We start from the raw sequence: 25,194 nt of genomic DNA, 5'->3' as shown, positions 1-25,194 counted from the left end.
GGAGGCACTAGTCGAGGGGGAGAAACCAGGAGCCCTGGTGGGGGGACCCGGGAAGAAGAGGATCGGCGCTGCTCTGTGCAAAACCATTGTGCACAGAGCAGGTAAATATAACATGTTTATTATTAAAAAAAACAATGCCTTTCATATCACTTTACATTAATTCCTTGTCAATCTTTTGTTTATAAACAGCTTTCAAAAAGAATAGTTGGTGATCCTGCCACAGAAATCCTTGGGCACTTCCTGTTATTGAGGGATAACTGCCTCTCAAATGTGCTCCTGTGTTGTCACCTTGTCACTTGCCCCCTAGTGGCCATGCTACCGCACATCACATAGTCCACCACTGATACTGCCAGAAATCGGATACTGGAATAGGTGCATGTAGGCTGCGGCTGAAAAAGATGCAAAGGATAAATAAATGGTAAAGCAAGTCTTTTATGAAATTTTTATATTTTAGCTACACATCCCCCTTCAGTTTTTTTTTTTTCAACACCCCCTCCTATAAACATTACAATTATTTTAATGTTCTGGTCATTTATAACATTTTCCTATCTTTTGGTGACAACAGTGGCCATGTTGTGCAAACACAGCATGAGGTGCATCTAAGAGGGCAAGGAAAGAAGAAACAGATAAAACACAAGGTTTACATGTTAGATGAGGGGTGCTGAATTGGCCAGTGGACTAGGGGTGCAAGAGATGCAGAGGTGAGCTTTGCACAAAGGGTGTTGGGTGAACAGAGATGAACTGTGGATGAGGGGTGCAGAATTGAGCAGCTGATTAGGGGTGCAGGAGGTGCAGAGATGAGGGGTGTTAAGGGGAGCACAGATGGATTCTAAATGAAGGGTGTAGAGGTGAGCTGCGGATAATAGGTGCAGAGGTGCTCTGTGGAAGAAGGGTGGGGAGGGGGAGCAAAGATGAGATGTGGATTAGGGGTGCAGACTGCAAAGGTGAGCGGTTAATTAGGGGTGCAGAGATGAGCTGCAGATTAGGGGTGCTGAGGGAGCAGAGATGGATTGTAAATAAAGGGAGGAAAGGTAAGCGAAGGATGAGGAGTTCAGAGGTGAGCTGTGGATTAAGAGTGGAGGGGAGCACAGATGAAATGTGGATTAGGGGTGCAGAGGTGAGCCATGGATGAGGGGTGTTGGGGAACCAGACATGAACTGTGGATTAGGGGTCAGGATTGAGTGATAGAAGAGTAGTGCAGGGGGTGCAAAAATGAGCTGTGGATGAGGGGTGCAGAGCTGGGTTGTGGATAAGGGGTGCTGGGGTAACAGAGATGAACTGTAGATGAGGGGTCAGAGTTGAGTAGTAGAAGAGTGGTACAAAGGCTGCAGAAGTGAGCTAGTGGATGAAGAGTGCAGAGAGGTTCCACTTCTTTTTCAGGTTTACAAGGTGTACAGGTTGCCGCCCCCCCCAACCAATCAAAGTGCAACTGCTTCCAGGGGTCTTGACCAAAAAACCTTTTAGAACCACTGTTTTAGGAGATGGAAGGTGCACCAGACTGTATGGAATAGAGGTTGCAATATCAGAAAACTGTACTGCTAGCTACTGTCATTTTTCCTTTTTTAGCACCTATACACATCAGCATACACATGGATAGGTGCCAGGAAAGACTAATACAATGGGAGAGAGCCTTCATGGAGAAGTGCTCTCTGCCTCTTTCCTGGCATGAAGTGGCTTCTTTTCCATCCTCCCACTCATATCAGACCTGTCTGATGGCACAGTGCGGTTATTATTGCAGGTTCTGTTTACTAGAGACTTGCTGAGATACACCCGTCAGTATCAGACGGCGGACATATGGCCAACGTAGCATCAGTTAAATTGGCTGGGAGGAAAGTTGGCATGCAAAATCGTATTTATCACTCTGTTATTTGTACATAAAGAAAGGCTGTGACTGACCCCCATTCACAAGATATGTAAGTGCTAAAGCTCTCAGATTTATCCAAAGTGGCCTATGACTATTTTTGGAGTCAGATTTCGTCCATACAGGCAGGATATGGTGTGTGTGCTATCAGATTAGTATTTATCCTTGATCTACGTGTAAGGCAAGCCACAAGCATAAGAAGCAGTCTCAAGAAATATTTGAATAAATTGTCTGTACAAACATCTAAGACTCCCTGGCCAATAGGGACTTCCTGATTATCCGGGGGCTTCCTGATTGCTCTGCCCCCTGAGCCCATCCTATTTTGATGCCTATTAGAGCCTCTGGCTCTAATCAGGTGCTTCAAGAAAACATCCACCACCCAATAGAATCCATGCGCCGATGTCCTGAAAGAGGCTGGACGTATGCAGGGGGGGGTGGAGGCGGCGCTGGATAAAGGAGGCGGCACCCGTGCGCCCTTAATGGACGGACCACCCCTGTATCCAAGAGGGTATTTTCCTCACATTGGAAAGACATCTACCTACTTCCTGTTGTGTCTACGGGACAGGAAGTGAAGGGGAATCACCATTACCAAAACAATTGTTCTTTGAATCTGAAACTTTTTTAACATTTTCCATTGTACACATGGTCTTTGTACATGACTGTTTTGCCATGTTTACAAGAATCAATACCACAATGGAGCTGCATATTTCCTTTTCCTGGAAGCATTATCTCTAGATTACTGTCATTTTAAAATGGTCTTACTAGAAAGTCTATTATTGCCATTGATTTGTATGTGTTTTTTTTTTTCCTCTCCTTTCCCTCAGAGATGTGTTTTTGTTTTGTTTTTTTACATTCTGCTTAAAAATTTGTGAATCAGTACTGCTTGGATCTTGAAGAAGGGGACATACCCCGAAGGCTTGTCCTGAAAAATGGTATGTTAGTGCAAATAAAAAAAGTATCACGGACAGTACTCAATTTTCTCTGTCACAATTGAACTAATATGGCTACAATCACATTAAGTAGAGAAAGTCTGTAAGTCTGGCCTGGTTTCAGTTAAAGAAGTTGTGCAGCGACTGTGGCCTTTTTGTGGTGGAAGACTAGGGACCATGGCCTGTTAGACATTTGACCCTACTTTCCATCTGTAGTATAGTTGGATCCATCGGAATTTAGCTGGCCGAATTCTCGCCAGCAAAAATTTGAGAGCATGTTCTCAATTTGGGTAGACGGCAGTGACTGCTTGCGGCTTCACGCACTGCCCTTTGTGAATGGTCCTGCAGCTTTCTAGGACCTGACATGTCCAAAAGGCTGCAGAGGATGTAGGGGGACCAAAGTTGGAGCGGGTCCCTGTCAAAGCCATATAGTGAACTTGTTGAGTTATTTACTTTAAGGTCATCACACTTTCCATCTGTAGTATAGTTGGATCCATGGTTGAATAAAAAAAATAACAAAAAAGATTTTGTCCTACATCTGTAACACACTTAAAGAGGAAGTAAACCCTGATGGGTTTACTTCCTCTTTGATTCCCTGCAAAGGTAAAGCATAATGGACTACTATGCATCGCATAGTAGCCCATTATGTGTCACTTACCTGGCACAGGAGCCAGCGAAGTCACCGCTGTCCCCTGTAGTCCGGAGCCTCCATCTTCTTGGTGGGTCTCGCTGCTCCGGCGCTGTGATTCATCGGAGCCGCGATGACGTCACTCCCGTGCATGCGCATGGGAGCCGCCACTCGTGGCATATCGCCGTTAACTGCGGCGCGCTCAGTGTGCCTGCGCGCCGCTATCTACGGCGCATGCACCCTAGACAGCGGTGCCTGTCTTTTGGCAAATATCTCCTAAACCGTGTAGGTTTAGGAGATATTTCTTGGACCTACGGGTAAGCCTTAATCTAGGCTTACCTGTAGGTCAAAGTGGTTTGTAAGGGTTTACAACCACTTTAATAGTCTAAACATTTTGGGGCCTCGTGCGCTTACACACGATCAGAATTTTGGCCAGCAAAAGACAGATGAGAGCTTTTCATCGGAAAATGCAACAGTGTGTAGGCTCCATCGGAATTTAGCTGGCTGAATTCACCCCAGCAAAAAATTTGAGCATGTTCTCAATTTTCCCAATGGAAAAACTCTCTATCGGAAATTCCAATCGTGTGTATGCAATTCCGACGCGCAAAAACTCACGCATGCTCAGATTCAACTAGGAGATGGAAGCTATAGGCTACTGGGTATTGAACTTCCTTCTTCTAGTCCCGTCGTACATGTTGTACGTCACCGCATTCTTGACGGCCGGAATTTGGTGTGACCGTGTGTATGCAAAACAGCTTGAGCAAAATCCCGTCGGGAAAACCATCAGAGCTTTTTCCGACCAAAATTCAGATCGTGTGAATCGCTTTGCACCCTTTATCAGGGCTTAAAGCGGTTCTTCAGCCTAGAAATACAAAATTAAAAGTCAGCAGCTACAAATACTGTAATAGGACACTTACCTGTCCAAGGATCCTGCGCGGTCCTCATCCAAGCCCATACTTTAGCCTTCTTTGGGTCCAAGCGACGGGATGTGTACTTTGGGAAGATGGCAGTAACTGCTTGCGACTTCACGCACTTTGTGAATGGTCCTGCAGCTTTCTAGGACCTGACATGTCCCAAAAGGCTGCAGAGGAAGGAGGGGGGACCAAAGTTGGAGCGGGTCCCTGTCAAAACCATATAGTGAACTTGTTGTTGAGTTATTCACTTTAAGGTCATCACAGAGGACAAGGGGGCACTCTTTACATCTAGAGGAAAACAGATTTCATATCCAAATACGGAAATGTTTCTTCACAATAAGAACTGCATAAATGTGGAATAGACTCCCTCCAGAGGTGATTCTGGCCAGCTCAGTAAATAGTTTTAACTACTTAAGCCCCAGACCATTTGGCTGGCCAAAGACCAGAGCACTTTTTGCAATTCGGCACTGCGTCGCTTTAACTGAAAATTGCACGGTTGTGCGACATGGCTCCCAAACAAAATTGACATCTTTTTTTCCCCACAAATAGAGCTTTCTTTTGGTGGTATTTGATGACCTCTGTGGTTATTTTTTGCACTATAAACAAAAAAAATAGCGACACATTTTGAAAAAAAAATGCATTCTTTTTACGTTTTGCTATAATAAATATCCCCAAAAAACTATATTAAAAAAAAATTTTTTTTTCCTCGGTTTAGGCCGATGCATATTCGTTGACATATTTTTGGTAAAAAAAATTGCGATAAGCGCTAATTGAATGGTTTGCGCAAAAGTTATAGCGTCTTCAAAATAGTGGATAGTTTTATGGCATTTTTTTTTTTTTTTACTAGTAATGACGGCGATCAGCGATTTTTTCACATTTATACAGTGATCAGTGCAATTAAAAATGCATTGATTACTGTGTAAATGTGACTGGCAGTGAAGGGGTTAACCACTAGGTGGCACTGTAAGGGTTAAGTGTGTCCTAGGGAGTGATTCTAACTGTGGAGGGGAGGGGCTGTGTGTGTGTTACAACACTGATCACTGCTCCCGAACACAGGGAACGGTGATCAGTGTCAGTGTCATTAGGCAGAATGGGGAAATGCTTGTTTACATTAGCATTTCCCCGTTCTTCCTCTCCGTGAGACAATCGCGGGTATCCCCTCGGACATCGAGTCTGCGGGTCCCGCGATCACGCTCACGGAGCTCCCGCCGGGAGTGCACATCCGCAACCCGCCTCTTAAAGGGTAACGTACAAGTATGTTAATCTGTCTGTACGTGCCCTTCTGCAGCAGTTTATCTGCGTGAGGTGGTCAGGAAGTGGTTAAAAAAGGCCTGGATTATTTCCTTAATGTACATAACATAACTGGATACTAACATTTATAGGTAAAGTTGATCCAGGGAAAATTCAATTGCCTCTCGGGGGATCAGGAAGGAATTTTTATCCCTGCTGTAGCAAATTGGATCATGCTTTGCTGTTTTTTTTGGCCTTCCTCTGGATCAACTGTGGGTGAAGGATCTGTGGGTGAAAGTGTCCTGATTACCCCAAATAAAGTTCAGCTGTTCTAGTAGGTCTTTCCTGACATTTTCTAGCAAAAGCCATAGTCTGCAGAGAGCTTCCACAGCATCAAAGGGATCTCATTGGTAAAAGGTATCAGTCAGGAGAAGGTTACAAAAGAATTTCCAAGGCATTAGACATACCATGGAACACAGTGAAGACAGTCATCATCAAGTGGATAAAATATGGCACAACAGTGACATTATCAAAAACTGGACGTCCCTCCAAAATCGATGAAAACAAGAGAAGAAAACTGGTCAGGAAGGCTGCCAAGAGGCCTACAGCAACATTAAAAGAGCTGCAGGAATATCTGGCAAGTACTGGCTGTGTGGTACAAATCTGCCGTATTCTTCATATATCTGGGCTAGGGTTAGAGGGGCAAGATGGAAGCCTTTTCTTACGAAAAGAAAACATCCAAGCCCTGCCAAATTTTGCAAAGCCACATCTGAAGTATCCCAAAAGCATGTGGGAAAATGTGTTATGTTCTAATGAAACCAAGGGTGAACTTTTTGGCCATAATTCCAAAAGATATGTTTGCTGGAAAAACAACACATCTAAAGAACACCATACTCACAGTGAAACATGGTGGTGGTATCATCATGCTTTGGGGCTGTTTTTCTTCAGCTGGGACAGGGGCCTTAGTCATGATATAGGGAATTATGAATAGTTCCATACACCAGTCAATATTGGCACAAAACCTTCAGGCTAGAAAGCTGAACATGAAGAGCTTTCAGCAGGACAACGACCCAAAGCATACATCCAAATCAACAAATGAATGGCTTCACCAGAAAAAGATTAAAGTTGTGGAATGGCCCAGCCAGAGCTCAGATCTGAAACTGATTGAAAATCTGTGGGGTGAAGAGGGCTTTGCACAGGAGAGGTCCTCACAATCTGACAGATTTGGAGTGTTTTTACAAAGAAGAATGGGTAAATTTTGATAAGTCAAAATGTGCAATTCTGATAGATACATACCCAAAAAGACTGAGTGCTTCAACAAAGTATTCGTTTAAGGGTGCACACACAAAAGTGTTACTCTTTATTTGTTTATAGTGCAAAAAATAAAAAGCCCAGAGGTGATCAAATACCACGACCACACAATTGTCAGCTAAAACAGTGTCAAATTGCAAAAAGTGCTCTGGCCAGGAATGGGGTAGAATCTTCTGGTGCTAAAGCTGTTAAAGGTGGAAAAAGTTGTGAAATTATTTATCTTTGTCTCATTTTTTTACATCACAGAAATCTAACATTTTAATAGGGGTGTGTAGACTTTTTATATCCACTGTACAACTGATTGCTGCTAATAGCATTTTAACTTTAAACGGTTTAACTCTGTGAATTCTATTTCTATTGGTAGTACAGTCTAAGCTCATGATTTGATATAAAAATGAAGCATTGATTAAGAATATCAGTGCCAGATATCCATGCCCAGAGAGCTCAGTGAGAACTTGGAAGCAATGGCTGGGTGTGCAATTATAAAAAAAAACCTGCAAGTGTTAGAATGATCTAGGCTAAGAAGAGAAATGTGTGTGATGTTACCAAGTTTTGCCTCACATAGCGCCCTTTGGGATCTTTCACTGTTCAGGAATGGGTCCTTACAGATCTTCGGCGTTTACAGAGTCATTTCTGGTTTGAAATTCTCTTCAACCAAGGAATCAGCCACAAATCTGATGAACAATGTCCTATTTCTGTGGGTGGCTCAAAAAAGACATTAGATGCGTGTGGTGTTTCCGGTTTCATTTTACGTAGTAGTCCACTAGGCTCTACATGGGACTTTCCAAGAAAGGTGTCCTACTGGTCTTCAGTGTTTACAGAGTAATTTATGGTTTGAAATTCTCTACATCTGAGGTATCAGTCACAAGTCTGATGAGCAATGTCTTATTTTTGTGGGTGGCTCCAAATAGACATGTCACATTAGGTGGGTATGTGGTTTTCCCTTTCATTTTACGTAGAAACCCACTAGACTGTACATGTGACTTTCCCGGAAAGGTGTCTTCAGCGTTTATAGAATTAATTTTGGTTTGAATGCACAAAGACATTACACATATTTTCTCATCTACAAAATGGGTGCACCCCTGCAGGCCAGCTCTAGGATGGCATAATTCGTTGGAATATAGATCCTGCTTGATTAGTAGTTGCCAGTATGCTTTTGTTTTTCCTTCTGCACAACATATGGACTGGTCCAGACACGTCCCTAAGAGTGATTGGCTTAGGCTTGCATCACCCTCTGAAAAGTTGTCTGAAAAAATATGGTAGAGTAAATAAGCTGGTATTATAGGCATCCATGCCTGCCACAGTGCCCCTAAAAAGGAATGGTAGCCATGGACAAGAGAAGGCACGCTTCCTACATGTCCAGCACAGGCTTATCTATGGAAAAGTAATATTGATCATACATTGTTTTCTAACCTGTCCGATCAAAGTTTCACAGAAGTCTTGGTCGAAATTGTCAGGAGCCTCACACACTAGACTGACTTCCAATCAGCCATATTAGGAACCTTCACCTATTGTCTATGGGCAACTTAAGCTGCATGTATTTTTTATCTAGGTTTTTACCATTAGCTAACAAAGATACACCTTGTTTTTCTTGCTTAAAAAGCATAGAGGAAACAACTATTGTATCAATGTAGTAACAAGCTATGAATCAGCTCTAGTTGAAGAGGATGTTATAATAGCCTTTGTAGATCAGGACAATTGCCCTCTGACACCCTCGGGCCTATTCTGATAGCATTTGTTAATACTCTTTCCTGTACACTCAGCTACCTGCTGCATGAGCCAATTTTCAAATAATGTCACTGCTTCTAAATTGGATCATTACTTTGCAGAAGCTTGGCATGATTCCTGCATTATCAAAACCGCAGTCTTATTATAGGAATGCTTGAAAAGAAATCACTACAGAATATATATAAAAAAGAAAAAAAGAATCCCCAAGGTGATCTATCGCGGTAGAGCTAAATTGCTGTACTTAGATATGAGGAATAAAGTAAGTAATGCAGTGACAGTTCACAAACTATCTGTGTGTTGCAGCAGAAGTAAATTTATACTGGCAGAGTGGCTGGGAGTTCTGTCACTCGATCGTTACTCATTGCCAATAAGGGAAGAGTGCTTATATTAGATGGTTAATAAAACAAGCCAGTTTACGGCAAACACATAAAAACCACCATGACCTTCATAAAAGTTACTCGCTATAGCTGACATTTTAAGACCGGTTTCCTCAAGTGCGTCAGCGTGTTCTTTATTCCGCTGTAAAGCCGTCTTGGATTATTTTAGTTTATCAGCTGAACGCATAGTAGGAGTGAGGAGCAGAGTAAACAAAGACTCAATCTGAGGAATTATGTTTAACCACTTAAAGGAAATGCAGCCAAAAGTTTATTTTTTTCTCTACTTTGGACAGAGTGGGGGAAGAGTTGGAACCTCAATTATTTTAGCTGTGTACCTTATTTCCGTTTTTGGAGACACACCGGGAAGTGAAAGAAAATCCCCCATGATAAAAGTGAGGTCAGACAAACCTAAACTGAGTGGAGAATATGGGAGTCGTTCAAACAGCATGTCATTCTCATTTTCACCAAAATGCACAAGATGGTAACAAGAACTGTGCTAGGCATTCATTTGAAGGAATACATCCTAGCTTAAGAAACACGTGACAAAGTAGACAAAGTTATACGGCATCCAGAGAGAGGGATCATAAAACTTCCACTAGCAGAATTTGTAAAAACTCTTAACGAGGCCTGTTGTAAACTACCCTGTCGTGAATAGTCTAGAATTTGGAAAAACTCTTAATGAGGCCTGTTGTAAACTGCCCTATGGTAAATAGTCTGGAATTTGCAAAAACTCTTAAAGTGGTTCTTAACACCCTTCGATTACATGCTCCCATCCTCTTTACACCATTATAATAATTGTCTCTGTGCCTGTTCTGCTAAATCTTCTCCTCTGTTCTGTCTTCGGCTCACGTCTGCAGTGGGCAGGGCCGAGCCCTCCTGCTGATGCCAGCCGGGGGGGATAGTCAGAGCGCCGAGCTGCCAAAAATCAGCTAAACGGCAGGAGCGGAGGTTATACAGGTACAATCGGGCAGTTTTTTTTTTACAGAGCACATGGACAATAATTATAATTGTGCAGAGAGGATCGGAGCATGTAATAGAAGATATGATAGCAGTTAGAGAAGCAGGAGTGGGGGGGGGGGGCACATTGAGAGACAGACAGAGGGGGGGGGGTGGGAGAAGGACACAGGAGACAGATAGCAGGCTGCGGATGACTGAGGCATGCAAACGACGGACAATGGTGTCAGGGCTCAGCAGCCATGATTATTGTGGTCTACTTGCAGAGGGGAGGGCATAGCCAGGCATGATCAGCCAGGTATTTCAGGTGATACTCGTGCCCAAATAATACAGCACAAGCACTGTGCTGTATAACAGGTTTTAAGGGAACAGGATCTGTTTTTTTTTGGGGGGGGGGGGGGTTAACAAACGCTTTAATGATGCCTGTTGTAAACTGCCCTGTGGTGAATAGTCTGAAATAAGCAAAAACTCCTGATGATGCCTGTTGTAAACTGCCCTGTGGTAAATAGTTTCGCAGATCAGTTTAAAGAAATATACATACTAAATCTTTTTTTTTTTTTTCCTGCCAGAGCCACACTTTGTACCTAATTCATAATTCCTTCTGTAATGTAGTTATCGTCATCAAAACTGGATACGTAATTGTAGGAGAAGATATATTTAGTTAGACCACAAAGATGCCTTTATTACAAGGGCCAGAAGACTAAAGGGATACATTTGACATACACATAATTTATAACATATTTGTTCTCTAACAAATGGTTATTTAATTCTGTAAAATAATACATTTGTAGTTGAATTGGGAAACTTTTAAATATAGACATATGGATGTATTTAGGATAGTTGTCATTAAGGCTGTGTCCGCTGAAGCAAAATAAAAAAACTCCAGCATAGATATTGACACATGGACCTCATTATATTGATAGTTTGAGGAAAAAAGAATGTTCCTTATATAGGTGGTCAGTGGAAGCTATGCTCTTTTACATTGGTGGTTAGAGGGAAAAATGTCCCATTACTCTGGGGGTAAGGGGGGGCCACCCTTACAGAGAGCTAAGAATTTAATTGGTCTCAATAGTTACTCTTCTGAGAGATGAGAGTTGAGGCTTCGCTGATTCAAGAACTATGGCTAAAATGACACCCTCTAATTATGCAGGCACCATCAGGCTTGTTGCTGTTGAAGGCTCCCCTAACAACCTCTGAAGGAACCCTTGTTGTGAGAGGCTGGTCTAATGTGTTAGCCTGAGGTGGGAGTAATTTGGCACAATATAACATGAAGCCATATGTCAGGATTTGGAGCTGGGATCACACTGAAATTATTGCAGGTTCAAGAAATATGGTCACATTCTTTATGGTACATAGCATGGTCTACGCCAGAGTGGCTCAAAGTAGGGCTGTTACTGATAAAGTTTTGTGTTCGATTAATCGTTTTTTTTTTAATCGGTTAACCCCCCCTGGCGGTATTCCCGAGTCTGGCTCGGGGTGGAGATTTTATACCAAAAGCGGTAACCCCGAGCCAGACTCGGGACCGCATCGCTGAATGCAGGGAGAGTTTATTTACCTTCTCCCCTGGATCCAGCGATGTCCCCCCGCTGTACGAGTGAGCCGTGCTCTGCTTGATCTATCATGAAAGCCGATCTCCGTTCCTTGCAAGCTTTCTGAAGCACGAGGACGGAGAACGGCGCCAAATTCAAAAAGTGAAACACACACATTACATACAGTATAATGTAATCTTACAGATTACATTGCTGTATGTAATTATTTCACATCCCCTTTGTCCCTAGTGTTCTGCCTAGTGCCCTGCATGCAGTTTTATAATATAAAAACTGCTCTTTATGCCTGGAAACTGGAGATTGTCCATAGCAACCAAAACTGTCCCTTTACATCAAAAATGGTTTTAGACCAGCTAGAAAACAGCGATAATAAATTAGAATCACTTACAGAATTGAGGGATAGCGATTTGTGGGGAGATCCGTCATCAAATACTGAAAAGTAATGACAGTGACAATTCTGCAACTGAGCAAATTTCAGTGTTTTTGATTTGATTACATTATTGAATAATTTTTATTATTGTTATATTATTATTTGGTATAATTATTTATAGTTATTTATTATATTATAATTTATGATTTCATTTTTCAAACGTTATCATACCCGGGATGTCTGGTAGACTCTGGTTTGGACAGATTTAAGTGAGTTAGTGAGTTATTCCTAAGAATTACAGGCCTACAATATAAAACGCCAAATTTTCATGCAAAATAATTGTACCGCTTCCAGCACCAAAAATCTGAAATAATCATACCGCCAGGGAGGTTAATCAACTCATTTTGATTAATTATAATGCACATACAGATCCAACTACTTTTAGCTAATCTCTTTGCATTGCAACTCTGCATTAGTCAGTGGTAAATGTGGTATACACTATATACAATCACCCGACACTAGTTAGTTTTCACAATCCATGACTTAACTTCACAGTTCACACAAATACGTTTTAAATTCAAACTGTAGCACTAACGTAAGTCATTTTTCTTCCACAGTAGCGTGACAATCCCTCCACCTCCGGTCTAACTAATCACTCTCACCTTATGGCATTGGCCCCTGTGCAAACAGATGGTCATGCAAGCGGGTATCAAAAGGGTTAACAAGGACCATAAACTTCTCTCACGTCTCCTTAGATCTCAGCAAAGATGCCAGGTCATGGGTAAAAAGAAAATATTTAAGTGCTCACCGCTTAAGCATAAGTATAAAAACAGCATGTAAAGACGACAATCGTGTTAGTTCCGTAGGGCAGCAGCGGGTGATGTCATGCGTAGCTCCTTCCCCATATGAGTTTGTTCAATCAGAACTTCAACGTCACCGGACTTAGGGAAGGGGGGAGGAGTCCAGTGACGTCAATGTCCGTGACGTCATAGGATCTCCGACGGAACTCCCAAAGACCCGGAAGGCGGCGACGAGGTGAGTACCAATCAAAAGAATTTTGATTGATCAAAAAAATTTATCGATTAATCGAGGAATTAATCTCTAATTTCCACAGCCCTAGTTCAGAGTAATCACTTTACAAATAATATTCATTACATTTGTTCTGCTATGGCTCTCATATTGTATAGGGCAGTGATGGCGAACCTTGGCACCCCAGATGTTTTGGAACTACATTTCCCATGCTGCTCTGGCACTCTGCAGTGTAGTGGAGCATCATGGGAAATGTAGTTCCAAAACATCTGGGGTGCCAAGGTTCGCCATCACTGGTATAGGGTCTTCCTTACAACCAGAGAGGGATCTTCCCTGAGAATTGGTATAGTATACAGTACAGACCCCCAGGACAGACTGAAGATTATAAGAAATTGTTTGATGAGATACAGTAACTCAAATGGCTATGAAGGGAGAGGTTTTAATTGTGGGTGACTTCAAGATGTCCGACATTAACTGGAATTCTTAAACTTCTATTACAAGCAGGAGCAGGGATGTAATGAAGGCAATGAATGGGATATCTCTGAAACAATAAATAAAAAGCCCAATATTCTTGACATAGTACCGACAAATGGGAATCGACTGTCTGATGCTGAAGTTTGAGAAAATGTGGGTTCTAGTGATCACCAACGTTTTTGGTTTGATATTAAAACAATATACAAAAAGATGTTTTATATTTCAAAAGGACAAATTTTGCTGAAATGGGCGAATTTCCAAAAAGGGAGTTAAAAGGTTGGCGTAAAATTCAGTAATCAGTGGGCACTGTTAAAGTCTACCATCTTGGAGACAACTAGACTATTTCCAGCGCTAGAATATCTCCATGTGCAATGTTCCTTCAACAATCCTTTTCAAGTGATCTTCTCAGCAATAGCTTAATGCTCACCAGACAGTGAGACCCCTCTTGTTTAATGGCTCAAATCACACTTGTGCTCAACAGTGATCCAGTGTCATGCTCTCCTCTTCCCTCCACTGCTTGTCATGCCTTCTGTTCAATAAAAAAAAGCGCAAACTGCACGCGGCCTTGCTCGGTGACTTCCAGCCCCTCCCTTTACCATTTTCTTTCCCCTAACTGTGGATCCCATAGGATCGCAAACCTGCGCTCGCATGGGAAAGGCTCTTTTTCAAAAGGAAAGGAGAGAGGAAATAGTCGACGGGGACTTGACGTGGCGTTGGCGTCCCCCAACGCCCAGCGCAGGAAAATGTGTTTAAAAGGTATCATTGTTACTGCTGCAAGCTGGGGAGGGACACAAGAGCAAAGGTGACATTAAAGAGGTTTGGTGACACAGGCATTCCTTTTGACACATTTACTACTGTATCAGGCTGAGCATTGATAGCAGCGACAGGGCTGGACTATTGCTCAAGCAGTGGATGCATTCCTTCTGGTAGTACCTCTGCTTTGTGCATTGGGCTATGGTCAGAAGGGGGGGTAAAACACCTCAAAAAAGGGCTCTAGAAAGTCTTCTACAGTCACACGGAAGCCTAGAACCATCTCAAAAAAGATGGCATTCTCCCGAGAGTAATATGGCTGGTCAGAGTGAGCCATCAGGATTGATGAGTGTTGCAGCTACGCTTAACACTGCAGCGCCTGTATACATTACTAAGGAAGTTTTTTCTTCAACCATTTTAGGCATGGAACAAAAAATTTACGCTTTAATCGCATCCCAGAGTGGGACTAAGCATAACAGCATTGCTCTCAAGACCTTTATGCTGAGGAACAAGGGGAGAGAGATGACAAATTTCTCTCAGGGGACCAGGAAGAGGCTGATGACTCCTCTTCCAAAGAACCTAATATGGAAGGATCAGGTTCACAAGAAAGATTGTTGGTACAGTCTCTCACTGAATTGGTCCGCGCCACATTTGTTCTGCCAGTAGTGGAGTCAGTCGATGAGTCCACTTCTGGTTTGGGTTCACTAAAGCCTCACCAAACTGTTCATGCTTTTCCTATCCATTCATGGCTAAAAAAGCTTATGTACTCTGAGTGGGAGCACCCAGATAAACAGTTTTTTCCTCAAAAAAAGTTTTCAACACTTTATCCTATGGAGGAAGAGTTTAATAAGAAATTGGGGATTCCAGCTATTGACGCTGCTATATCCTCTGTGAAAAAAAACTGACTTGTCCAGTAGACAATGCTCAAATGTTGAAGGATCCAGCACATAAGAAGTTGCCTCCCTATATAACCCATCCCACTATTGGGAGTACCTCAGTTTCTGTAGCAAAGCAATACACGTGTATACTAGAAAGAAGGGAGGGACAGCTTAACAGGTAAGCTGTTATAAAAAATCTTTTTTCCTTATCGTACATCACGGGACACAGAGCCATAGTAGTTACTATGTGGGATGTCCCATAGCAGTGCCAACTGGTGGGAGGGAGACACAACAAAAGTAGGGCACCAAGAGACTAAAGGACTTATACTGCTGCCTGCAGTACACTGCGCCCAAAGGCGATATCCTCATGACCTTTTACATCTACTTGCGGCCTTCCAGATTTGAGCCACGGAGGCTTTGTGATGCACTACCTAGGAGGTACTAACAGCCCTGGTAGAGTGTGCTTTAATATTAAAAGGTGGAACTTTCCTCTTTAAACCATAAGCTTGAACAACCAACAATCACTTGACGAATCCATTTAAAAATAGTAGATTTTGATGCTGCCTGTCCTCTCTTAGCCCTTGTACACACTATCGGAGATTCCGACGGAATGTGTCCAATCAGAGCGTTTTGTCGGATATTCCGACTGTGTGTGGTCTGCATCGGACTATTTCCATCGGAATATCTGTCGGGCCAAATTTTCCAACTTGCTGGAAATATTTTCCAACATAATGCTCTGATCGGACATACTCCGATCATGTGTAGAGAATTTTGATCGGACAAAGTGCCATGCATGCTCAGATCAAATTCCTACATCAAAGCTATTGGCTACTAGCCTGAACGTAGTCCCATCGTAACTAAATTACGTCATCACGTTCTTTGTCCGACCGTGTGTATGCAACAGTTTCAGACACAATCCGTCGGACAAAAACCAACGGATTTGGTTGTCAGAATGTCCGACCGTGTGTACAAAGGCTTAGGACCTTCAGGCAACACAAACAAAACATCTGTTTTACGAACCTAATCAGTCGCCTTCAAGTAGATGATGACTGCTCTCACCACATCAAGAAAATATAGTGACCTTTGTTCCGCAGAACAGGGTTCTGGGAAAAATGAAGGTAGAATAATATCCTGGTTCAAATGAAAACCTGACACTACCTTTAGTAGAAATTTAGGATGAGGACGTAATACAACCTTATCCTTGTGAATAATCAAATATGGCTCTTTACATGAAAGAGCAGCCAACTCTGATACTCTTCTTGTTGAAGATATGGCTACCAGAAAAACAAATTTCCTTGTTAAAAGGACCAAGGGAATATGTCGTATCAGCTCAAAAGGCTCTTTCTGTAATGCTGACAGGACTAAATTCAAGTCCCAAGGGTTCAAGGGTGACATAACCGGAGGATTAAGCCATGTTACCCCTGAATAAAGCTACGAACCAGAGAGTGTGAAGCAAGGGGTCGTTGAAATAATTCAGATAAGGCCGAAACCTGTCCTTTGATAGTACTCAAGGCCAGTTTAATTTCTAATCCCATCTGTAGAAAGTCAAAGATCCTACCTATCGACATATTTCCTGGGGTGCCAACCCCTGGATTCACACTAGGAGACATATGCCTTCCAGACTCTATAATATATGACTCTGGAGGCCGGCTTCCTTGCATTAACCAGAGTAGACACTACTGAACTGAATAGCCCACGCTTTTTCAGAATGTGGGTCTGAATAGCCAAACTGTTAAATTTAGCGTTTGTAAGGTAGGATGGAATACCGGACCTTGCGAGAGAAGGTCTGGTTGTGGCGGCAGAGTCCATGGGTCTCTTACCGCCATCTTTACAATCTCTGAATACCAAGATCTCCTGGGCCACAACAATCACCGCCTTCCCTTCCTGCTTGATCCTGTGTAGAATCCACAGAAGCAACAGAACAGGAGGGAATGCATAAATCAGTGAAAACCGATTCCACAGGAAAACCAAGGCATCTGTTCCGCACACCAGCGGACCCTTTGTCCTCGGTTGTCAATATTTTTGTTGAACCTGGATGCAAACAAATTCACGTCCAGAATTTCCAATCTTTGAATTATTGACAGAAAGATGTCAGGGTGAAGAGACCATTCTCCCGGGAGCAACTGCTGGTGACAAGGTATGTTGTTTTATGCCCAAATTAGTATATGAATCACCTCTCTCTGGGCCGCACGACTTCTCGTGCCTCCTTGGTGATTGATATAGGCCACTACTGTGGCATTGTTGGTTTAGATCCTGGCAGGACAATTTTGTAGTCTGGGCGTCCAGGCCTTCAGGGCCAGGCGTGCTTCCCGAATCTCTAAAATATTGATGGGCAAGGTCATATCTGATTTGGACCATTTTCCTTGGACAGACGCTTCTTCCAGGACTGTTCCCCAGCCCAGAAGGCTGCCATCTGTTGTTGCCACCTTCCAGGTAACTTGTAGGAATGATTTCCCTTTTTGGAAATTCTTGGCTATAAACCACCAACTGAGGCTTTGGCGCACCTTTGGGGATAAACGTATTTGGAAGTCTAGAGCTTGGACCTTCCTGTTCCAAGTTTTGCAGTAGTCTTGAATGAAACTGAGCATAAGGAACAGCCTCGAATGAAGCTACCATCTTTCCCAACAATCTCATGCAAAGTTGAATAGAAGGATTCTTCTTTGCTTAGACCACCTGAATCAGTTCCCTTATGAAACTGATCTTTGCCTGGGGCAAGAACACCCTTTTCTGAGCTGTATCTATGATCAGACCCAAGTATTCCAATCTCTTTGATGGTTTTAAGGATGATTTCTCCAGGTTGAGAATCCAACCTAGGAATTCCAGGTAGCTGACTGTGGTGACCAAACTTTGGTCTAAGCGGGCTACCAACTGGTCTATCAAGAGTAGATCATCTAAGTAAGCTAGAATGGTTATATCTTCAGCCCTTAATCTGGCTAAAGGGGGAGCCAAGACCTTTGTAAAAACTCGAGGTGCAGTAGCTAGACCAAAAGGCAAAGCTACAAACAGAAAACTACGATTTTCTATCTCGAATCATAGATATTTCTGGTGAGCGGGAAAAATCGGTACATGGAGGTAAGCATCCTTGATGTCGATTGGCGCTAGCAGTTCTCCACCTTGTAGAACTGAGACCACTGATAGGATTGACTCCATGAGAAAAGAGCAGATATTTAAAAAACGGTTTAGATCTTTGAGACCTAGAATGGGTCTGACATCCCTGTTTGGTTTTGGTACCGTGAAAAGGTTTGAATAAAACTCTAATCCCTGCTCTTTCATGGGGACCACCTATATCACTTCTTGAGACAAAAGATGGCCCAAAGCTAGAAAGAGAGTCTTCTTTTTCTCTGGAAACATTTGATCTGAGATAACGAGGAGACAGGAACTCTCGGAATTCTAGTTTGTATCCTAGAGATATTGAGGAAGCCACCCATTTGTCTCGACACTCTTCCTGTCAGACCCTTGAGAACATCAGAAGTCCTCCTCCCACTCAAACGAACGAGTGGGGGTGCCCCTTCATAAGGAGGTTTTAGTATTTCGTTTTGTGGGTTTCCTCCCCCAGGTCCTCTTTTGTCCTTGGGGTTGACCCTGAGGTTTACCTCTTGAACTTGACAGTGGAGGCCGTCATTACTGCCTGGAGGCTGATGCACTGGAGAAGAAGCTTGTTTAAAAGAAAAATGCTTAATCCTCCTCTTAACTGGCAAAAGGGAACTTTTCCCATTAGAAATTCTTTGGATGTATTTATCCAGATCGTCCCCACACAGCCGTTCACCGCAAAACGGAAAACCAGCCAGGAGCTTTATGCATGGCGCTTCAGCTGACCAATTTTTCAACCATAGAACTCTATGCACATGCACCAGCCCAAGCATAAGTAATGAGGCCTGGAGAATAGAATCTCTCATAGCGTCTATTGCAAAACATAGCGCCCCTGGTATCCCGGCCAAATCTTGGGCCTGCTGATCAGGAATAATCTTGAGCACCTGTTTAAACTGGTCTCTTAAGGACTGACATACACCGATTGCTGCCAGCACAGGCTGAACCACTGAACCTGCCGGAGAAAAATCATTTTTAAATAGGAATTCCAACTTCTTATTCATTGGATCCTTCAGCATTTGAGCATTGTCTACCGGACAAGTCATTTATTTACAGAGGATATGGTAGTGTCAATTGCTGGCACCCCCCATTTCTTATTAAATTCTTCCTCCATAGGATAAAGTGTTGAAAACTTTTTTGGAGGATAAAAGTTTTTTTATCTGGGTGCTCCCACTCAGAATACATAAGATTTTTTAGCAATGAATAGATAGGAAAAGTATGAATAGCTTGGGGAGGCTTTAGAGAACATAAACAAGAAGTGGGCCCATTGACTGACTCAGCTGATGGCAGCATGAATGTGGAGCAGACCAATTCAGTAAGAGATTGTACCATCAATCTTTCAGATTGTGAACCTGATCCGTTCGTATTAGACTCTTCAGAAGAGGAGTCATCAGCCTCTTCCTGGTCCTCGGAGAGAAATTCGTCATCTCTCTGCCCCTGTTCCTCAGTTAGAGGGTCCTGGGAAATGTCACGCTTAGTCCCACTCTGGGATGCGATTAAAGCTTCAATCTTTTACTCAATATAACTGTGTATATATGTGTCCTTTACGCTACTAGGAGTGATAAATAATAATATCAATCTCAAAAATGTTGTGACGTGATATATAAAAATTGCTGCATAGTAGCCCATTATGCTTTACCTTTGCAGGGAGACAAAGAGGAAGTAAACCCATCAGGGTTTACTTCCTCTTTAATGCTCAGCCTGATGCAAATAGTAAATGTGTCAAAAGGAATGCCTGTGTCACCAACCTCTTTCATGCCCCTGTTTGCTCTTGTGTCCCTCCGACAACTTGCAGCCAGCACAATGGAGTTTTTAAAGCACTCACTCATTGTGACCCCCTCCTCTCTTTTTTCAAAAGAGTTTTCGCACACGATTGCAGGCCTCTGATCCAACAGGATTGGCTTGTGTGGGAGGGAGGGATGGCGAGGAGGAGACCTGAAAGCCGCCGCTGTGCGAGGGGCGGTGAAAGAAAAAAATGGCATCGCCGATCGTTCTTTAGCTCTCTCCTAATGCTCAGCCTCGTGAAGAGGGGGAGAGTTCAGCCCAGGTGGGGGGTGCCTGGTGAAGCAAAATCCCCCCCCCCAAACTTACCGGAGGTCTATCTGCTAGCCGGAGGAAAAAAAACCTGCTGCTTCCTGACACAGCGTGATCTCTGAGCAAAGCATGAGAACGAACGTGCTCCATATAGACCCCAGTGGTGACATTTAGGCATGACAACATTTACTTTTTAAAGGAGACATTTCATAAGAAAATTTAAAAATTCTTTAGAAAAACTCCACTTACCTTTCCCGCTACAGGGTTTTCTGTGGTAAAACCAACAGATCAAATCTTCACCCTCACGGAACCCACACTCCTGGACCTGTAATAGCACCCCACCAGTAAAACTTTATGGCTTTAAAATACCAAAGTACTGGATCCCGGGGGCCAGCTCTCTAAAAAGAAAAGTGTTACAGGTACACGAGGCCTGGGCACCATTCAATTCAGCCTAAAAGACACTTTGAATGGATCTAGCTGCATAGCTAGCCCCAGCAAGGATTGCTCCAGTGGAGCTCAGCACAGCACATCTTCACTCGTGACCAACACCGTCGACATTGGCGAAAAAAGGTACTCCCAGTAGTGGGAGGGGTTATATAGGGGGTGGACTTCCTGTCTTAGGGTGTGCCAGTGTCCATCACCTGAAGGTGAACTATAACCCACATAGTAACTATTATAGCTCTGTGTCCCATGATGTACGATAAGAAATACCGGAGTTATGTAGCCACTTGACCCTCCCCCTTCTCCTCTACTGAATGAAGGGGCAATGCCTTCTGGAATACGTGACATGCATATCCCAGGAGGCAAAGGTCAAAGTGCATGTAATTTGCCTAGGCAATTGACGTGCTTGGGGGGGGGGACTATTTAAGGATAGGAGGGGAAGAGGGATGGAAAGGAAGGAAGAGTCCTGAAAGGTTGAAGAGCCTATTTAAAGAGGTTGTAAACCACCGCAAAGGAAAAAAAAAAACCTGCAATACAAAGGCATAATGAGCTACCCCGTTTCCCCAAAAATAAGACCTAGTGTGATTGTCGGTGATGGCTGCAATATAAGCCCTACTCCCCAAATAAGCCCTAGTTAAAGTCCTTGTAGGTCTTATTTTCAGGGTAGGGCTTATATTGCAGCCATCACCGACAATCACGCTAGGTCTTATTTTCAGGGAAACGGGGTAGTATGCACCGCATACTAGCTCATTATTAAATACTTACCTTAGAATGAAGCCCTGCTGCAGTGAGCCAAGCCTGCTGATGGGAGAGAAGAGCGGAGTGACAGAGACGAGCTCATCATTGTGCTATTTCTCCTTTCACAGTCAATATACAAGTGGGTAGGGAACAAGATCTGTAAGTTCGACTGAACTGCAGCAGATAAAAATTCAAGTCACGTTCCCCGTCAGGCTGTGTTGTGTTGTGATGCACAGCTGTGTAAATATCAGAACTGGATGGACAGAAAGACACGTTACTGGTAAAACAAATTCCTTATAAGTATGTACTGTATGTATGTATGTATATATATGTGCCCAGAGTCCAGCTTTAAATGCTAAATAATAAATTGTCAAGAACTAGAACTTTAATACATATAAAGGTTGGGGGAGTTTTGGGGGAAGTTGCTTAGGAAAATTTGTGGAGTGTTACATGACACACAATTCTTTGCTATTTAGGAGGCAAGCCAAATATACACTATATTACCATAAGTATTGGGACGCCTGCCTTTACACGCACATGAACTTTAAAGCGGAGTTCCACCCAAAAATGGAACTTACGCTTTAAAGGGAAGGTGACTCCTGACGTGCCACATTTGGCATGTAATTTTTTTGGGGAGGGGAGCGGAAACCCTCTTTTTAGAGGGTCCCAGCTCCCACTTCCTCCCAGGGCTCGGCAGCACCGGAAGGGAGATCACCTCTCCCCCATCCCTCTCGGCAATCATCTGGGGACATGTCACAGGTCCCAGACGATTGCTTGGCCAGTCACAGCGCAGCTCACGCATGAGCAGTGCGTGCTGGGCTGTGAAGCAACAGCCAGGCGCCCACAGTGACAATGCCGGCACCGCGGAGAGGAGGGGGAGATGAGCGGGGCTTCGTTCCCCCGCATCACTGGACCCTGTGACAGGTAAGTGTCTGATTATTAAAAGTCAGCAGCTGCAGTATTTGTAGCTGCTGACTTCTGATTTTTTTTATTGGAACCCAGTCTTAGTCCGTAGGGTTCAATATTGAGTTGGCCCACCCTTTGCAGCTTTAACCCCTTCAAATCTTCTGGAAAGACTGTCCCCACGGTTTAGGAGTGTTTCTATGGGAATGTTTAACAAACAACAAAGGATTCGCCCTGGGACTTTAAATGAAGTGGGTACTGTTTCCGCCAGTAAACATAACAGTAGTAAATATAGTATATGGTTTATTCAAATACAATTGTTTACATGGATAAATAACACCAATGGTTGCCAATTAAAAATATATATAAACAAGGAGTATTGGTACATAAATGTAGAAGAAGTACATGGTACACGGGCATCATACTACCCGACTAGTTTTGTGAGATCCAGCTCGCTCTTCAGGGGTGGATGTGTGTAACAATGTACCTAGGATGAACAAAAATATATATGTTTGGCAATATAGCACAGTATTGGTTATAAAGGCACAGGGTAGGAGGGGTTGTAGGCCCCCCCCATACTTACCACTGAGCTTTGCCATGGCTCCAGGTGTGCGGCCTCGAGACGGCGGCAGCGGATGCCTCCCCAGCGAGCTGAGGGGGCAGAATCAAATGGGACCCCACCCAGGGCCAAACGGAGAGCAGGCATGGCAAAGGTGTAGTGATGTATCCCTAGGGTCCTCGTTGGTCGATAAAAAGTATAGGCTGTGAACATAAGTATGTTTGTCAGGCATCTAAAGTAGTAGAGTAAAATCAATAGATATTGGTATAAAGATATGTATGCATGAATGAAAGGCCTGAGCCAAAGGTTGTAGGGCCATGAAGATGGTTAGAAACCTAGGACAACAGAGGGGTACTACCAGGTGACAAAGTGGACAACGAAAGAGGGGAAAGAGGTGAACTACAATTGTGTGGGTAGTGATGTATCCCTAGAAACCTCATTAGTCCAAAAAGCGTATAAGCTATAAACAAATATGTTTATCAGGCATCTAAAATAGTAAAGTAAAATCAATGAGTATAGGCATAAAGATATGTATAGCTAAGTAAGGCCTGGAACAAGGATGGTAGGGACATGGAGATGGTGGAAAACATAGGATAGCAAGGGGATACTAGCAGGCGACAAGATAAGAAAAGAAAAGGAGAAAGATGGACTTGTGTGGAAAAATCAACAGTATCCAAAAGAAATAAAAAATATGAGAATAAGTGCTAATAAGATAAACAATGTGTAAGATATGCAAGTGTGCCTAAATAAAGTAAGTATCAAAAAGGTGAATATAGTAAGTACCTGAGTGAGGTGAATATCCTGAATATAAAAGTAATGAGACACAGCAAACAATCTCCACAGCTGTGTGTGTCCTCAGTGAAGAGTGAAATGAAATCCAAGCCATGTCTGACCTCCAATTTAACCCCGGAAGGCCCCAGGAGGCTCCGCCCCCAACACCATGTGTGGATGGCTGACATGTGAGTGCAGAGGGCACCCACTGTCATAGGAAGGCACGCAAATGCAAGCGTACCCCCATGCCATCTGATGATATAGTGCTTCCAGCTGTGCCGACGTCTGCAAAATCTCAGACGCCATGCTTCTGAAGCCTGAACATGGTGCCGATGTGTAGGTGTCCCCATCCGCCTAAAAGCAGATGGGGACAGCAGGAGACATGAAAAAGCCTCCCTTTATACACATCGCAGCTCCCAATGCGAGACAAAAATCGCTAGCACCAACCGAGGAATCGCACAAAGAGCCAGGGTATATAACAATACTGGAATAAAAATTATGTTGGAGGATGAGTAACCATCTTCATGGCCCTACAACCTTTGGCTCAGGCCTTTCATTCGTGCATACATATCTTTATACCAATATCTATTGATTTTACTCTACTACTTTAGATGCCTGACAAACATACTTATGTTCACAGCCTATACTTTTTATCGACCAACGAGGACCCTAGGGATACATCACTACACCTTTGCCATGCCTGCTCTCCGTTTGGCCCTGGGTGGGGTCCCATTTGATTCTGCCCCCTCAGCTCGCTGGGGAGGCATCCGCTGCCGCCGTCTCGAGGCCGCACACCTGGAGCCATGGCCAAGCTCAGTGGTAAGTATGGGGGGGCCTACAACCCCTCCTACCCTGTGCCTTTATAACCAATACTGTGCTATATTGCCAAACATATATATTTTTGTTCATCCTAGGTACATTGTTACACACATCCACCCCTGAAGAGCGAGCTGGATCTCACGAAACTAGTCGGGTAGTATGATGCCCGTGTACCATGTACTACTTCTACATTTATGTACCAATACTCCTTGTTTATATATTTTTTTAATTGGCAACCGTTGGTGTTATTTATCCATGTAAACAATTGTATTTGAATAAACCATATACTATATTTACTACTGTTATGTTTACTGGCGGAAACAGTACCCACTTCATTTAAAGTCCCAGGGCGAATCCTTTGTTGTTTGTTATATGTTACAGGGATGGAAGTGTGTCACTGGGGACACCAGACCTTTTCTTTTATCTCTATGGGAATGTTTGACCTTTCTTCCAGAAGTGCTTTTGTGAGGTCAGGCGCTGATGTTGGACAAGAAAGCCTGGCTTGCACTATCTGCTCTAATTCATCCCAAAGGTGTTCTATCAGGTTGTGGTCAGGATTCTGTGCAGTCCACTCAAGTTCCTCTACCCCAAACTCGCTTATTCCTGTCTTTGTGGATCTTGCTTTGTGCACTGGTGCGCAGTCATGTTGGAACAACAATGGGCCATCCCCAAACTGTTCCCACAAAATTGGGAGCATGAAATTCTCCAAAATGTCTTGGTATGCTGACGGCTTTAGGGCACTTTCACACATCCTTGTTAATTTTGACAGACTCCAGCGGATGACAGGTCCGTCTCCGCTCAGTGTGCAGGGACGGACCTGTCAGATCTCTGCTCTCCTCTATGGGGGATCAGAATAAAACGG

General features: G+C 43.4%; 1 protein-coding gene and 1 long non-coding RNA gene across 2 annotated transcripts in view; both read right to left on the bottom strand.

The window, feature by feature from the left end:
• Positions 1–242: 242 nt before the first annotated feature.
• Positions 243–25,194, bottom strand: part of CTBP1 (C-terminal binding protein 1) — an 873,727-nt gene continuing 848,775 nt past the window's right edge. The window contains exon 11 of the mRNA XM_077477948.1: positions 243–389. Coding sequence (XP_077334074.1) covers positions 326–389 — 64 coding nt within the window. The 3' untranslated portion in view covers positions 243–325. The remainder of the gene's footprint in view (positions 390–25,194) is intronic.
• LOC143976188 (uncharacterized) lies at positions 22,470–22,944 on the bottom strand. Its single transcript, XR_013272555.1, has 2 exons — positions 22,767–22,944; positions 22,470–22,670 (listed from the first exon to the last, which is right to left on the bottom strand). It is a non-coding gene; the product is annotated as an uncharacterized LOC143976188 (long non-coding RNA).

Source organism: Lithobates pipiens, unplaced genomic scaffold (assembly GCF_037356315.1).
Source record: "Lithobates pipiens isolate NorthernLeopardFrog02 unplaced genomic scaffold, aLitPip1_a1.2 Scaffold_13, whole genome shotgun sequence".
Lineage (NCBI taxonomy): Eukaryota > Metazoa > Chordata > Amphibia > Anura > Ranidae > Lithobates > Lithobates pipiens.
Note: the sequence above shows the minus strand (reverse complement) of the source record. Positions and strands in the feature narration are given on the sequence as shown.